The sequence below is a fragment of the Ceratotherium simum genome, chromosome 37 (assembly GCF_057802395.1).
Source record: "Ceratotherium simum simum isolate JZ-2026a chromosome 37, ASM5780239v1, whole genome shotgun sequence".
In the NCBI taxonomy this organism is placed as follows: Eukaryota; Metazoa; Chordata; class Mammalia; order Perissodactyla; family Rhinocerotidae; genus Ceratotherium; species Ceratotherium simum.
Genome location: NC_141936.1, coordinates 27,794,038 through 27,810,711, shown reverse-complemented (window position 1 = coordinate 27,810,711; position 16,674 = coordinate 27,794,038). Strand labels below are relative to the sequence as shown.

General features: G+C 39.5%; 1 protein-coding gene across 2 annotated transcripts in view; it reads left to right on the top strand.

The window, feature by feature from the left end:
* Positions 1-16,674, top strand: part of CPS1 (carbamoyl-phosphate synthase 1) — a 129,556-nt gene that overhangs the window by 30,547 nt on the left and 82,335 nt on the right. The window contains exons 7-12 of one of the 2 annotated variants that reach the window (XM_004427511.3): positions 3,347-3,436; positions 12,208-12,336; positions 12,896-13,002; positions 13,913-14,051; positions 14,730-14,807; positions 16,413-16,511. In XM_004427511.3, coding sequence (XP_004427568.1) covers positions 3,347-3,436; positions 12,208-12,336; positions 12,896-13,002; positions 13,913-14,051; positions 14,730-14,807; positions 16,413-16,511 — 642 coding nt within the window. Of the gene's footprint in view, positions 1-3,346; positions 3,437-10,027; positions 10,186-12,207; positions 12,337-12,895; positions 13,003-13,912; positions 14,052-14,729; positions 14,808-16,412; positions 16,512-16,674 lie in introns of those variants that run through there. The other variant, XM_087424881.1, reaches the window with a different exon arrangement.

The following is a 16,674-nucleotide window of genomic DNA, read 5'->3' as shown; positions in this document are numbered from 1 at the left end:
GAAGCCACATCTAAACGGCTTCGTATCGTTGGCTAGACCAACAAAACTGGAGATGGTTGGCAACTCATTCAGCATCATTTTGTAGCAAAGCAGAATGGATAACAGAGCAGGTAACTAGAAGGTTATTGTAACTAAAGCCGGGAGAGCCTGACCTGGGCAGCAACAGCTGGAGAAGAGGCAGCCAGGTGGCTTGGACAGATGGGAGAAGGGGGTGCTGGATGTGACCAGATAGATCACCCTATTTTCTCAGGAATTTCAGCGAGATTGAGTGAGCACAGTGATGATTTCAGTAGGAACTTGAGATGCCAATGGGATGTTGCTATGAAATTGTTTTTAAAGAAAAGTTTTGGATGCAGTTGAAATGTAAAGAGCTGACTGCTATTGTCTGTTTTTACTGCATAAAATAGGAGACAAAACAGTTTTCTTTTCCTAGGAGTATGTTTTTGGTTACCATTGTGCTTTAAATGTGGAGAATTCAGGCTTATGGAAACTCTTTTGAAGCCATTGCTGTTGGCTGGCTCCACCTCGAGGTTTATTTTCACTATGGGAGAGATGGCTATGCTCTTCTCCCCCAGGGCGAACAGCTACCAAGATTTATACCTAGAAAGCTTTGCTTCAGTGTCCACCTTTTAAACATCCTCTCATACTGCCTTCCAACATATTAGCAATAATAATTATTAGTAACCCTGGTCACACTATCATATGTAATATTCAAATAAGTTTACATAGTTTTACGCCATCTGTCTTAAATTTGCAAAGTGAAGATTCAAGGATTTCTAATCAGAAGCAGTAAAATGCATGATGAGATAGTGGGTGAATGCACTAGAAAACTGACTCTCATTGTGTGGAGTTCTCTATTCCCTGCTGTGGCAAAACCTTCCCATTGAGGGTCTTTAGAAAGGATGCCCCCCCCATACTCACCGACACCTTTTCATGTGTGAAATGGTTCATGTTGAGATCTGGCCCCAGTCAGAACAATATTTCATGAAGAAGAGTTCCAGCTGTGAGAACTTTGGTGCACCTGGGCATTTTTTTTTTTAAGAAAGTGTTATTAAAAGAATGAAAATAGCCTGATTAGTAGCATGTCAGCCTCAGAAAAAAACACACGTTGATATTATTAGGTGTTTCTACTCCTGCCACATGGAAACAGAGGATGAGGATTTTGGGTCCCTGGGAATCAGCACCGAGTCTTGATGCTCGCGTTGGGTGCGGAAATGCATTCACATCATGTTGAAGCATAGGAAATATGAGCTGTTAAAGAAAGTGAATTTTATTTTGTTTTGTTTATTTATTTATTTTGTGAGGCGACCAGCCCTGTGCTAACATCTGCCAATCCTCCTCTTTTGTTTTTTTTTTGCTGAGGAAGACTGGCCCTGGGCTAACATCCGTGCCCATCTTCCTCCACTTTATATGGGACGCCGCCACAGCATGGCTTGCCAAGCAGTGCGTTGGTGCGTGCCCAGGATCCAAACTGGTGAACCCCGGGCCGCTGCAGCGGAGTGCACGCACTTAACCGCTTGCGCCACCGGGCTGGCCCCAGAAAGTGAATTTTAATTTAGATATATAATTGTTTATACATTTGGAATTTGATCATGCCATGTGCAATATTCACTTGCTTTTTTATTCTGAAATTTGTCCATTCAAATGACGTGGAATACTTTCTCTGTATTTGTTTCTTCACATTTTCTTGTGAACTGATTTAGTTTGAGACACAGCATGAGAGAGGGCTATTTTTCCTTTTAGAATGATAGAATTTTAGAATTGAGAACTACCTTGGGGATCTAGTCTAGCATTTTCCAAATGTGACGAACATTGGCCTGTGGAAATTCACATTAAAAAAATTCTGTGGTCAAATAAGATTAAAAACACTGTACAATATATTCCTTTCTTGGACAGTCTTAATGAAAATTCATATATTCAAGGGTCTGGGAGGTCTTGCTTAACTTCTGTCTTTCTGTGTGGAGAGTATATAATGTGTCTGTGTAGAAACCAACAAAAAAGAGCCTATCTGAAGTTTATATCTACATTAAACCAAGGGAGAGATTGCAATGGTGAAAGTTGGCTGTTTCTTAATGCCGGCACAATTAAATAATTTCATTTTAGCTGTGATAAAATGTATATTTGTATCAGATTATATTTATTCTGTGAATTCTTTTTGGATGTGTTTGATAAACTAATTCATCGTCTTGTAATTGCAATTTGATGCAGCTACAACTAGATGGTAATATTGCTTTATTTTGTATCAGAAGCCTGAAGTCAAGAATAAATTTATACTTTTTCAAATTATCTGATGAGACAGATTATCTGTACCATTCATTGATCAGTTCAGCAGTAATTCTCCCAGATCATGGAAGGACTGGGGTATTTTTCTCTAGAATTGTCAGCGGGAGAAAAAATATGATGATAAACTCTTTTTATATTTTTTCCTCAAGTGCAGTTTAAGGATTATGATTTCATATTCTGTAGAAATTGTGGGGAGGTAGACATTTCAGTTAAAGTAAAATGTTCTTTCAAATATCCAGATTTCAACTTTCATCTAAGGCCTTTTGCAAACTGTGAAATCATCCTAAATTCAGAACGTGCGAGCTAACTCTCACAGCTGGAGTCAGTGTGGGCGCCCAGCCCTCTGGGCTTTCTCTCTCTGTATTTCTATTATTTCTCATTTATGACTTTGGGGAACTGCTTCTTGGATAAATGCCTCTGAAGATGGATCTGACTCCAAGCAGTGCTTAAGACGTAGGTAACGATTATAGTATGCTCTGGGATCCTTTTATGAAGTCTACCATTTAAATACAAACGATTGCACAGTAACCTGAAGGGACCAGGGTCCACACTAGCTTAGCAGTTCCTCTGATTCATGTACTGACTTCACCCATTAGCCCCACTGCATCAGCCTATTGCACAACAGCTCTACTCAGTCCAAACTTTATTGCAAGTTGAGGATCGAGTGGTATTTAAAGCATGATGTATCTATTACCCATCTGTCTAGTGCAGAATCGGGCAATAATACTTGAAAATTCCATTGCTGCTGGTTGTTAATGAGGCAAAACATGGGAAAGATGGTTGTTAACTATGGAAGCAAACAGTTTCTTAGGGATCATTGTTATTACTGTAATCAACATTCTATATAAAACAGCAAAGTACTTTTTTCTCATAAAAAAGATCCTGTTTGTGGCACTTGCTGTGCCTTTCTTACACATTGATTGTTAACTGCAATGACTCTCTAGTAGTTGGCACTCAATCTGTTACCAATCCAAGAGCGAAGCTTCCTCAGATGTCTTGATGATGCCGGTGTGTTGCTCATGGTTGGAACTTCCCTCTCACTCTCTGGTTTTTAAAATGGCAGGATGTCAAGGTGTACGGAAAAGGAAACCCCACCAAAGTGGTGGTTGTGGACTGTGGGATTAAAAACAATGTGATCCGCCTACTCGTAAAGGTGAGTAATTTGTTCCCTCTCAAGGGTGAGGGTTTGTTATATTGATCATTAGTGTTAAGCTGATTTCCTCTATCTGTTACAGAGAAAGCTTGTGCATTCTCTCGAAATGTCAGGGGATCTACTCTTTTCTTGCTGCCTTTGATCTACAAAATAACACATCTATCCCTGTTAAAATTAGAGATGCAGACTACTATGTTTAAAAATAAAACCCTCAAAAGCCGTAAAAACAGACAGGAAAATGATGACTGTTCTTCTCACTTGTTGACTGACATTCTGAGCCATGTCACGTTCACTTTCTTGGGGTTTAGAGATGACCAAAAAGCTAGAGTTAGATGGAGAACTCCTCCATTGGGCTACATTTATCATGTACCACATGTTTGCAGGGGCCGTGCCCTGATGTAGTACAAACTTTCACATTGCTTTATATCAACTCTTAGACACCAATTAAAATTAAACCTTAAAAATCCTTAAGAACAATGTAACTATTATTACAATGTTTTTTTTTTTTATTTTATTTTATTTTAAATTTTTTTGTTTATTGCAGTAACATTGGTTTATAACATTGTAAAAATTTCAGGTGTACATCATTGTACTTATATTTCTGCATAGATTACATCATGTTCACCACCAAAATACTAATTACAACCCATCACCACACACATGTACCGAATTATCCCTTTCACCCTCCTCCCTCCCCCCTTCCCTTCTGGTAACCACCAATCCAATCTCTGTCCCTATGTGTTTGTTTATTGTTGTTATTATCTACTACTTAATGAAGGAAATCATACGGTATTTGGCCTTCTCCCTCTGACTTATTTCACTTTGCATTATACCCTCAATGTCCATCCACGTTATCACAAATGGCTGGATTTCATTGTTTCTTATGGCTGAGTAGTATTCCATTGTGTATATATACCACATCTTCTTTATCCATTCATCCCTTGATGGGCACTTAGGTTGCTTCCAAGTCTTGGCTATTGTGAATAACGCTGCAACGAACACAGGGGTGCATGTACCTTTGCAAATTGGTGTTTTCAAGTTCTTTGGATAAATACCCAACAGTGGAATAGCTGGATCATATGGTAGTTCTATCCTTGCTTTTTTGAGGCATCTCCATACTGTTTTCCATAGTGGCTGCACCAGTTTGCACTCCCACCAGCAGTGTATGAGAGTTCCCTTCTCTCCACATCCTCTCCAACACATGTTGTTTCCTGTCTTGTTAATTATAGCCATTCTGACGGGCGTGAGGTGATATCTCATTGTAGTTTTGATTTGCATTTCCCTGATAGTTAGTGATTTTGAACATCTTTTCATGTGTCTGTTGGCCATCTGTATATCTTCTTTGGAGAAATGTCTGTTCAGGTCTTTTGCCCATTTTTTAATTGGGTTGGTAGTTTTTTTGTTGTTGAGATGCATGAGTTCTTTATATATTTTGGAGATTAAGCCCTTATCAGATGTATGGTTTGCAAATATCTTCTCCCAATTGTTAGGTTGTCTTTTCGTTTTGTTGATGGTTTCCTTTGCTGTGCAGAAGCTTTTTAGTTTGATGTAGTCCCATTTGTTTATTTTTTCTATTGTTTCTCTTGCCCGGTCAGATGTGGTGTTTGAAAAGATGTTGCTAAGACAGATGTCGAAGAGCGTACTGCCTATGTTTTCTTCTAGAAGTTTCATAGTTTCAGTTCTTACATTCAAGTCTTTAATCCATTTGGAGTTAATTTTTGTGTATGGTGTAAGGTTAGGGTCTACTTTCATTTTTTTGCATGTGGCTATCCAGTTTTCCCAACACCATTTGTTGAAGAGACTTTCTTTTCCCCATTGTATGTTCTTGGCTCTTTTGTCAAAGATTAGCTGTCCATAGATGTGTGGGTTTATTTCTGGGCTTTCGATTCTATTCCATTGATCTGTGTGTCTGTTTTTGTGCCAGTACCATGCTGTTTTGGTTACTATAGCTTTGTAGTATATTTTGAAATCAGGGAGTGTGATACCTCCAGCTTTGTTCTTTTTTCTCAGGATTCCTTTAGCTATTCGGGGTCTTTTGTTGTTCCATATAAATTTTAGGATTCTTTGTTCTATTTCTGTGAAAAATGTTGTTGGAACTTTGATAGGGATTGCATTGAATCTATAGATGGCTTTAGGAAGTATGGACATCTTAACTATGTTAATTCTTCCAATCCAAGAGCACGGAATATCTTTCCATTTCTTTGTGACTTCTTCAATTTCTTTCAGAAATGTTTTATAGTTTTCGGTGTACAGATCTTTCACCTCTTTGGTTAAGTTTATTCCTAGGTATTTTATTCTTTTTGTTGCAATTGTAAATGGGATGGTATTCTTAATTTCTCTTTCTGCTACTTCGTTGTTAGTGTACAGAAATGCAACTGATTTTTGTATGTTGATTTTGTATCCTGCAACTTTACCATATTCGTTTATTACTTCTAAAAGTTTTCTGGTGGATTCTTTAGGGTTTTCTATATATAAAATCATGTCATCTGCAAATAGTGACAGTTTCACTTCTTCCTTTCCAATTTGGATCCCTTTTATTTCTTTCTCTTGCCTGATTGCTCTGGCTAGGACTTCCAGTACTATGTTAAATAGGAGTGGTGACAGTGGGCATCCTTGTCTGGTTCCTGTTCTTAGAGGGATGGCTTTCAGTTTTTCACCATTGAGGATGATATTAGCTGTGGGTTTCTCATATATGGTCTTTATTATGTTGAGATACTTTCCTTCTATACCCATTTTATTGAGAGTTTTTATCATAAATGGATGCTGGATCTTGTCAAATGCTTTCTCTGCATCTATTGAGATGATCATTTGATTTTTATTCTTCATTTTATTAATGTGGTGTATTACGTTGATTGATTTGCAAATGTTAAACCATCCCTGCATCCCTGGAATAAATCCCACTTGATCATGGTGTATAATCTTTTTAACATATTGTTGTATGCGATTTGCTAGTATTTTGTTGAGGATTTTTGCATCGATGTTCATCAGTGATATTGGACTGTAATTTTCTTTTTTTGTGTTGTCCTTGTCTGGTTTTGGTATCAGGGTAATGTCAGCTTCGTAGAATGAGTTAGGGAGCTTCCCCCCTTCCTCAATTTTTTGGAAGAGTTTGAGAAGGATAGGTATTAAGTCTTCTTTGTATGTTTGGTAGAATTCACCAGGGAAGCCATCTGGTCCTGGACTTTTATTTTTGGGGAGGTTTGTGATTACTGTTTCGATCTCCTTACTGGTGATTGGTCTATTCAAATTCTCTACTTCTTCTTGATCCAGTTTTGGAAGGTTGTATGATTCTAAGAATTTATCCATTTCTTCCAGATTGTCGAATTGGTTGGTATATAGCTTTTCATAGTATTGTCTTATAATCTTTTGTATTTCTGAGGTGTCTGTTGTAACCTCTCCTCTCTCATTTCTGATTTTACTTATTTGTGCCTTCTCTCTTTTTTTCTTGGTGAGTCTAGCTAAAGGTTTGTCAATTTTGTTGATCTTTTCAAAGAACCAGCTCTTGGTTTTATTAATTTTTTCTATTGTTTTTTTGGTCTCTATTTCATTAATTTCTGCTCTGATTTTTATGATTTCCCTTCTTCTACTGATTTTGGGCTTTGTTTGTTCTTCTTTTTCTAGTTCCTTTAGGTTCATTGTTAGATTGTTTATTTGAGATTTTTCTTTTTTGTTGAGATAGGCCTGTATCGCTATAAACTTCTCTCTTAGAACCGCTTTTGCTGTATCCCATAAATTCTGGCATGTCGTATTTTCGTTTTCATTTGTCTCCAGGTATTTTTTGATTTCTTCTTTGATTTCTTCGTTAACCCAGTCGTTGTTCAGTAGCATTTTGTTTAATCTCCATGTATTTGTGGCTTTTCTGATTTTCTTCCTATAGTTGATTTCTAGTTTCATAGCATTGTGGTCAGAAAAGATGCTTGGTATTATTTCAATCTTCTTAAGTTTATGGAGACTTGTTTTGTGGCCTAATATGTGATCAATCCTGGACAGTGTTCCATGTGCATTTGAAAAGAACGTGTATTCTTCGGTTTTTGGATGGAATGCTCTGTATATATCTACTAGGTCCATCTGTTCTAGTGTGTCGTTTAAGGCCAATGTTTCCTTATTGATCTTCTGTTTGGATGATCTATCCGTTGGTGTAAGTGGAGTGTTAAAGTCCTCTACTATTATTGTGTTACTGTCTATTTCTGTTTTTATGTCTGTTAATAATTGCTTTATATATTTAGGTGCACCTACATTGGGTGCGTAGATATTTACAAGTGTTATATCCTCTTGTTGGATTGTTCCCTTGATCATTATGTAATGCCCTTCTTTGTCTCTTTTTACAGTTTTTGTTTTAAAGTCTATTTTGTCTGATATGAGTACTGCTACCCCAGCTTTCTTTTCATTGCCATTTGCATGGAGTATCTTTTTCCATCCCTTCACTTTCAGTTTGTGAGTGTCTTTAGGTCTGAAGTGTGTCTCTTGTATGCAGCATATATATGGGTCTTGTTTTTTTATCCAGTTAGCCACCCTATGCCTTTTAATTGGAGCATTTAGTCCATTGACGTTTAAAGTAGCTATTGATAGGTATGTACTTACTGCCATTTTTTAACTTTTTCTTTTTCCTCAATGTTTGAGTAGTCCTTCTCTGTTCCTTTCTTCTTCTATACAGAATTGATGGTCACTTTAGTTTGACCTCTGTCTGAAAGCTGTACTCTTTAACTCCCCTCCTCCCTCATTTTATGTTTTTGATATCATGTCTAACCTCTTTTTTGTGCATTTGTAGCCATTGCCCTCTTATCATGGAAATAGATAATTTTTCCTATTTGTGGTCTTCTCTTTTCCCCTTAAATCAGTCCCTTTAACATTTCTTGTAGCACTGGTTTCTTGGTGACAAACTCCTTTAATTTTTGTTTGTCTGGGAAAATTTTGATCTCTCCTTCCATTTTGAATGATAACCTTGCTGGGTAGAGTATTCTTGGCTGTAAGTTTTTTTCTTTTAACACTTTAAGTATATCGTGCCATTCTCTTCTAGCCTGTAAGGTTTCTGCTGAGAAGTCAGCTGATAGCCTTATGAGGTTTCCTTTGTATGTAACTTGACATTCTCTTGTGGCTTTTAGGATTCTCTCTTTATCTTTAATTCTGGACATTTTGATTATGATGTGTCTTGGTGTGGGCCTCTTTGGGTTTATCTTGTTTGGGGCTCTCTGTGATTCCTGTACCTGGATGTCTGTTTCCTTCCTTAGGTTAGGGAAGTTTTCATCTATTATTTCTTGAAATAGATTCTCTGCCCCCTTGTCTCACTCTTCTCCTTCCGGGACACCTATAACACGGATGTTAGTGCACTTGATGTTGTCCCAGAGGTCCCTTAGACTGTCCTCAGTCTTTTTAATTCTTTTCTCTTTTACCTGTTCACCTTGGGTAATTTCTTCTAGTCTTTCTTCCAGCTCACAGATCCGTTCTTCTGTATCCTCTACTCTGCTTTTGAGTCCCTCTAATGAATTTTTCATTTCCAGTATTGTATTCTTCATTTCTGATTGGTTCTTTTTTATATCTTCCATTTCTCTGTTGACATTCTCACTGAGTTCATCTATTCTTCTCCCCAGATCAGTGAGCATCCTTAACACTCTTATTTTGAACTCTCTGTCGGGTAGGTTGCTCATTTCTGTTTCACTTAGTTCCTTTTCTGGGGTTTTGTCCTGTTCCCTTACTTGGAATGTATTCTTTTGCCTCCTCATTTTGCCTCTTTCCCTGTGCTTGTGTCTACGTATTAGGTAGGTCAGCTACGTCTCCTGCTCTTGGATAGGTGACCTTATGTAAGTGATGCCTTAGGAGGTTTCCAGTGTGCTTCCCTCAGTTCTCAATGTTCCAGGGGTGACCCCTATGTGGGCTACGTGTGTCCTTCTATTGTGGCCTGTTAGCTCTCCCTATAGGCGCCCAGGGAGGCTGAGTTATGCTCCTGGCCGGCTGTTGTAATGCTCAGCTGTTTGTAGTTGTTGTGGGCCCTTCAGTCTCTTTATCAGGTGTGGGGAGCCCCAGCACAGTTGGCTGTAAGTTCTAATACCACATTTGTGTTGCAGTATTTCTTTTAACTGAGTAGGCCCCCAGTGTGGCAGGTTGTTAGGCTCAGGGCCTTACAATTGCCGTAAGCCTCTAGCCTATTAGGTCTCTTGTCAGCTCTCTGAGAATTGCAGCTGGGTGGGGCTGGCCTCAGGCACAGGAGCACCCAATTGTTTCAGGCTTTGGAAGGTGGGGCAAACCTCCTTTGTGGGTCTTTGAGAAGCACAAGTCTTCTGCAGCTGACAAGCCCTGTTGCCCACAGGTCCACACACACAGTCAACACAGTCCTGCCCCGTGTGAGCGCCCCGACCCCCAAGCGGACCCAGTCTCTCCACGGCGGGAGCCCCACACACTCTGCCACCGCCCCACACTCTCCACCCGCTCCTTGTGCACACCCTGCCCCACTCAAGTCAGCTCAGTTGCCAGGCTGCAGAGAATCCAGTCACCAATCTATGCAGGCCCACAAGATGCCTGAGGGCTTGTTGTTGGGTGGGGCCAGTCTCTAGGGTGGGCTGCCTGCCCTGGCTGAGCTGGATTAAATCGGTGCTCTAGCGGGTGGAGCAGACCCTGGGCTAGCAGGCCTCAGGGAGAACTCCAATGGCGTCTGTGTCAGCACGCCCACACCAGGCCACAACAATGGCCGCCGCCAATGTCCCAGTCCCTGGAGAGGTCTCACCCCTCACCGAGATGCACTCAGGGCCTATTAGGTGAGTCTCTTTTCACCCCAGCACTGTGCACCTTTCTTTCTGGTGACTTTAGGATGCTTTCTGGAACGGGTGAGTTTGTGCGCGGGCCCTTTAAGAGCCAGTTTTAGTTTCTTTGTGAACCGGGTTTTCTGGGGGTGCTCCCCAATGCTTTAGTAGCAGGCACAGTCAGATATTATGCCGCTGGTGTCGATTGTGCTGGGTCCACAAAATGCCCACAGCGGGGGCGCTCCCCGGCTCAGGGCCCCGCGCCTCCAGGGAGGCTGCGTACCTGTGAGCTGCTCCCGGCGGCCGTGAAGCTGGCGGCTTGTGAAGGCGGCGTTTTTCCTCTCCGGAAGGGAGTCTCTGCCTCTTCTACCTCAGTTAGAATTGTCCGTTGTTGCAGGAGTTCCTCTCATCCAGTTTTCAGTTCTGTCTCAGGGGTAATTTTTCCACGAGTAGTTGTAAATTGGATGTGTCCACGGGAGGAGGTGAGTTCAGAGTCTGCCTACGCCGCCATCGTGACTCCGCCTCCCTACAATGTTTTCTGAAATATTTTTTTTTGGAATTTCTCCTTCTCCCTCCTCTCACATTCTCTCTCTCTCTCTATCTCTCTGTCTATGTCTCTGTTTCACACACACACACACACACACACACACACACACACACACACACAGAGATATATTTGCATAACATCAAATTAGTATGGGCATAGGGAAATTCTTCAATTCACCTTTCTTTGTTAGAGAATGTCAACAATATCCAATCATGATTTCAAATTCTGGTCAATTTTATGAATGAAATGTGCGTGGACTCTTCAGCAGCAAATGCTGTGGAGGCCTATCCATATCTCTCTCTTGTTTTACCATTTTAAGGCATTTTGCTCATCTTCTGGTTGCAAGCATCTGCATGTCATTGCTTGAGGTCTCTCTTTGGTTGGTTGGAGCCTGTTGGCAGGCAGGAAATGAATCAATGATCCCCATGGCAGCCCCAACCAATGACTAGAGAGGGTCAGTGTATAAATACCCCAGCTCCTTTGCCCCATGGCTAGGCTGTCTTTAAGGTGGATATTCTACACTGGCTCTCAGAGTCACCCAGTGGGCCGAAGCTGTGGTCATCCATAGTGGTAACTGCTTGATCATGCATACTTTATCGGGTGTCTCAAAGTGATGCTTCCTACTGGTGTTTCTTGGAAATCCTTCCAAATAAACTTCTTGTTCTCAAACCCTTGTCTCAGGAAATGCTTCTAGAGAAACCATGAAAGACTTACTCCTATCCACTTTTATATAAAAGTGTTCTAATTTTTCTATCAGAATATACATGCTATAGATAATATAAGAAAATCCTAGGAAAAATGTCGATTAAAATTTGCTCAGGGGCTGGCCCAGTGGTATAGCAGTTAAGTTTTCGCGTTCCACTTCAGCGGCCCGGGGTTCACAGTTTCGGATCCCGGGCGCGCACCGACACACCGCTTGTCAAGCCATGCTGTGGCGCATCTCATATAAAGTAGAGGAAGATGGGCACGGATGTTATCCCAGGGCCAATCTTCTTCAGCAAAAAGAGGAGGATTGGCAACAGATGTTAGCTCAGGGCTAATCTTCCTCACACACACACACAAAATTTGGTCAGACAAAAAAAGGCAAAATTGAAAAAGGTGAGAGGTGGACCAACTTAAATTTTGCAGAAAATGGATTTATCTTTTCTGCAGCTCTCTCTCGCATAGCTAGTGAAGATACCTCTGCTCCTGTGTGCTCAGTCGTGAAGCCTTTAGGCTCTGAAAGCTCTTAAGGTGCAGGAAAGGGCATTCCCTATCTTTTCAGGATCAAAATTTAATAGTGTTTTTCCTCCCCTTTCTATTGACCATTGGCTGCATTTACATTACACAAAATACAATGAGCCACCAAAGAATTTTTTGCTCAGCATTGATTACTTGAATCGTGTACTATTTTCCTCTCCTCTTCAGGGAGAGTCAAGAGTAGGTCTAGCAAAATTACACTATAGCAAAGAGAAATGTTATTAAATTGATCATTCTCGCGTCTTTTCCAGAGAGGAGCTGAAGTGCATGTAGTTCCCTGGAATTACGATTTCACCAACATGGAGTATGATGGACTTTTAATTGCTGGAGGGCCTGGGAACCCAGCTCTTGCACAGCCACTAATTCAGAACGTCAAAAAGGTGCAGTGAACCTGGGGTAGCATCTCTGTGTGTGAGGCGGCGGGTGTCTGCTCTGTACTGCTGAAAAGGCTAACAGATTTTATTTATTCAGGCCTTCTCTAGTACGCTTGTTAGTGACCTCTGAGACAAAGTCAGCACAGATACTGTATAGAAGGAACCAATGAGAAGAGAGAGGAAAGAGTGTTTCTTCAGGCAGAGTAGCTGGGACTGTGTCTCAAGTTAAGAGAGCTGGAGTCCAGTCTCCAAATGCGTCTTTCTGTACAGCTGTAAGATGACGACTCAGGTTCCTCACCACGACCTTAGGACCTATAAGACCTTCAAGTTTCTAAAGAAATATTAAATTAGATTTAGTTTAGTCTGAATGTTAAGTACATTTTACTGAATTCTAACGCTACAAATTTGTCAGTCATGGCCTTGTTGGTAGTTTAACTTTTTGTTCAATTACTATTCTCTTTACCTTGTTAATCAAGAAAGAACAGGATACTTCATTTTTATTCCTTCAGAGGCAGTACTTTTTGGGACTGTACTTCCGGGTTAATAAAAATTCTCTCCAATTTAGGTTTTGGAGAGTGATCGCAAGGAGCCGCTGTTTGGCATCAGTACAGGAAATTTGATAACAGGATTGGCCGCTGGTGCCCAAACCTACAAGATGCCCATGGCCAACAGGTAAGGCCGTTGTGCTTTTGTCTACAGTCCAAACTGGCTCCGACATACCGCTAGTAAACCCAGAAGACTTAGAGAACTTACAAGCCATTTTCTTCAGAATAAGTAGATACCATACTATTACACGGTTCACAGATGTCTGACTACCTGATACCTCTTTTACTGCAATTTTGAAAGGCAGCCTTCTCTAACGATAACCTTGCTGTAGTTTTAAAGTTATTTTCCTTCCCTTGGCATAAATTGAAGTTATAATACTCAATGAAATGATATTCCAAGGGAAATTGTTTGATTTGAAGCTTGATTTCAGAGTACTGATGATGTTGTAAGACCCTAGTGTGATTAAAGAACCAAGAAATCTTCAGATCCTCTTAGTGGGTTTACTCCTTCACCCCAAATGGTGTTAATTTATTCAACATGGAGGTTTCCTCACAGCCTACCCTCCACATATATATATGTATATAAATGTATATGAGTATATATATGTGTATATATATGTATAATTCAAAATGACTCAGGGATGACTGGTCATCTCTTTGTTGTCCCTGAAGAACTCTCCTCTGGCTTTAAAATTACTGTGGCTTCTTAAAATAGTCGCTTATGTTTGTCTGTCTCTGTTAAGCTAGTGAGCAACTCAACTTTTTGTTACGAGTGCAATTCCTCCTTTTCTAAAACCGATTATAGAAGTTTAATAGACCTGATATTTAACACACAACAAAGCATCCTGAATTGATTTTTGTTGCTAAAATTATTGGGATTAACAATCTGTGACTTTTCTTACAGAGTAATTTTCATGAAGCTGTTGAAACGTCTCAATTTTAATAGTTCTTTCTCGTTCACAATTTTACAACTAATGCGTTCATATTCTTCTCTTCACCGTTCCTTTTCCCTCTTCTTGTTCCCCTCTGCTCTCCAGAGGGCAGAATCAGCCTGTTTTGAACATCACAAACAGACAGGCTTTCATTACTGCTCAGAATCATGGCTATGCCCTGGACAACACCCTCCCTGCTGGCTGGAAACCACTTTTTGTGAATGTCAATGATCAAACAAATGAGGTGAGTGCTCTCAATAAACCTGTTCAGTTGGTGACGAAAAATGTGGGGTTTTTAATACTCTGTTATATAGACATCTTTCCCTTGTTTATGTGGGCTTTTTTGGGGCACGTCTGGAAGAAGTCTTTTTATAGGTTATTCCCCATAGCCTTCTGCTTTAAAAAATATAATTTCTCTCTGTCTTATTCTCTCATCAGTTGACTCATTCAGATCTACTCTTTGAGTCATTAATCAATGCCTGTCTTACACATTGTTGATGAGCAATTGATCCAGATCTGTTTGGGCCTAGTCTATGGGGGTCTCTGGGACTCACTTAGCACTGAAGTAGCCTTTGAGAAGACCCATGGAGAAGTAACTAAGGAGTTGGAGATAAGAAGAGGATTTGAGTTTGCTCTGAACAGAGCCTAGAGTGGCCCCAAAGGCTAGAGACCAAATCAGCTGTTTTTATTAAGGGACTCACATTCTAGTGAGTCTTCATTGGTGTATTTTCTGTTTTTACCAAATGGTCTGATATGTCTGTCTGTAAGATCTCCAATTATGTTACTTAATAGTACTGTTAATTCTGAGAATGTTCTTAAGCATTTAACTCAGTTTTTTAATTTGAACTTTATTGTCCACTGAATAATATGTAGTCTGGGGATTATAACAGAAGAAACTTCTTTCCATTTCCCACTCCTTTAGGGGATTATGCATGAGAGCAAACCTTTCTTCGGGGTACAGTTCCACCCAGAGGTCAGCCCGGGGCCAACAGACACTGAGGTATGTCAGAAGATGAGGCCTATTATATGCTTACATTGTTTTAAAAAAAAAAAAATCAGAAATGTATTTATGTGAATGCTCAAGAAACTAAAATAATCACCCTGGATTATCCTGTACAGAACATCCTCAAGAAGAGTGCTTTGATAAGACACATTTTCTATTAAAATTTCCCCATGAACATCATGGAGGAAATGTCTATCTTTTTAAAAATTTAAAGCGGGAAACCCCTTAAGAAACCTGATGTGATGCTATTTTTATTTAAATCATTATTATTCTAATATATTTAGTTCTGAAATTTACAATTGTTGTACTATGCAAATGAATTCCCTCTTGCTTTCTCGTGCTCTTAACTGAAATGAAATTTTAATCCCCCATCTGTGACTTTACAAAAATCCTTATGGCAACTGGTTGTGTAGCCGCGAAGAGGATAAACAGAGGAGAAGGAGGAATGGTAGGGGATGGGGAGGGGAGAGGAGAGGGCCTCCATGCACATGCATATGAGTCAGATGGCATCAGAAAAGAACAGTAAGAACTGCTTGGAGGAGTTTTATTTTTAATTTAAATATTTTTGCTTTTTAATTCGAGCTATTGGTTCAATGCTAAGGACATCTTTCCAAACAAGAGCTTGAGGTGACACTCAGAAAAGTCTGGGAAGTCTGGCGTGGTTCTTCCTCTCCCACACCCTAGGGCCTCCAGGAGTAATGCTGACAACTCTTCCTTGTCAGCAGATGCTCTCAGAAGAGACACTTGGTACAACAAGGTGGAGAATAAGAATTTTCCCTCTGTAAACTTTACTTCCTCATCCCTGAATTGCCTTTTCAGATATTTGTATTTTGTTCTTGTTTTAACATTATTAGGAAATAATGATTCTTAATAGCCAAAGTCAGTATAACATTACCTAACCACGATGAAACTCATAAATAAAACTTAGTTACATACACGTATGCTTAATGGATGCTAAATACTTTTTTAAATTTAAAATTTAAATTACTGGCTTATATTAGTACTTCAGATTAGGAACATTGAAATTAAGGAATGTAATATCCAGTATCACTTAATACTTTTTTTGTCCTGCCAAATAGTTGCAAAATGAATATCTTTGTTGAAATTTGTCATGTCTAATGCTACAACAGAAGTAAATTCATTGGTAAAGTTTAAGAATAATCTTTAGAGATATTTTTAGAGCTGACAGAAATTTTTAAAATCCAGTTATTTCTAATTTTAGGAGGCATAAGTAAAATAGCTTCATTTTCTTTTTGTATAACTAAATTTTATTTAGAAGAAGAATAAGATTCATAATTAAGGGGTTGAAAACTTGACATTCTCAGAAGACATTATCCGAAACATTCATTGTCTGCTAGAGACTTTCTTTTGATAGGATTTGAAGGGAGCAGTTAGAAGTGTTTATTTGATCTGATTCTTATAGAAGTAAATAGTGTTGCCAGATTTGGCAAAAAACCAAAAAACAAATACTGCCTAGGAATACGTATCCTAAAACATTATTAGTTGCTTATCTAAAGTTCAAATTTAACCGGGCATACTGTATTTTATGTGATAACTTTATGAGTTTTAAAAATTCTAACTAGCTGATTTTATTTTTTCTAGTACCTGTTTGATTCCTTCTTCTCACTGATTAAGAAGGGGAAAGGTACCACCATTACATCAGTTCTACCGAAGCCGGGACTAGTTGCATCTCGAGTTGAGGTCAGTCGATGTGGGCTTCTTTTTGGTTTATGTAGTTTGGATTTTCTCTATCATATGATGATTTGTTTTAAGTGCATTATGTAAACCATTTTAATGTCTATGAAAGATGACTGGTAGTACTGTAATCATCCATCATTTTAGCATCTAATTGTTTGGTCTGTTC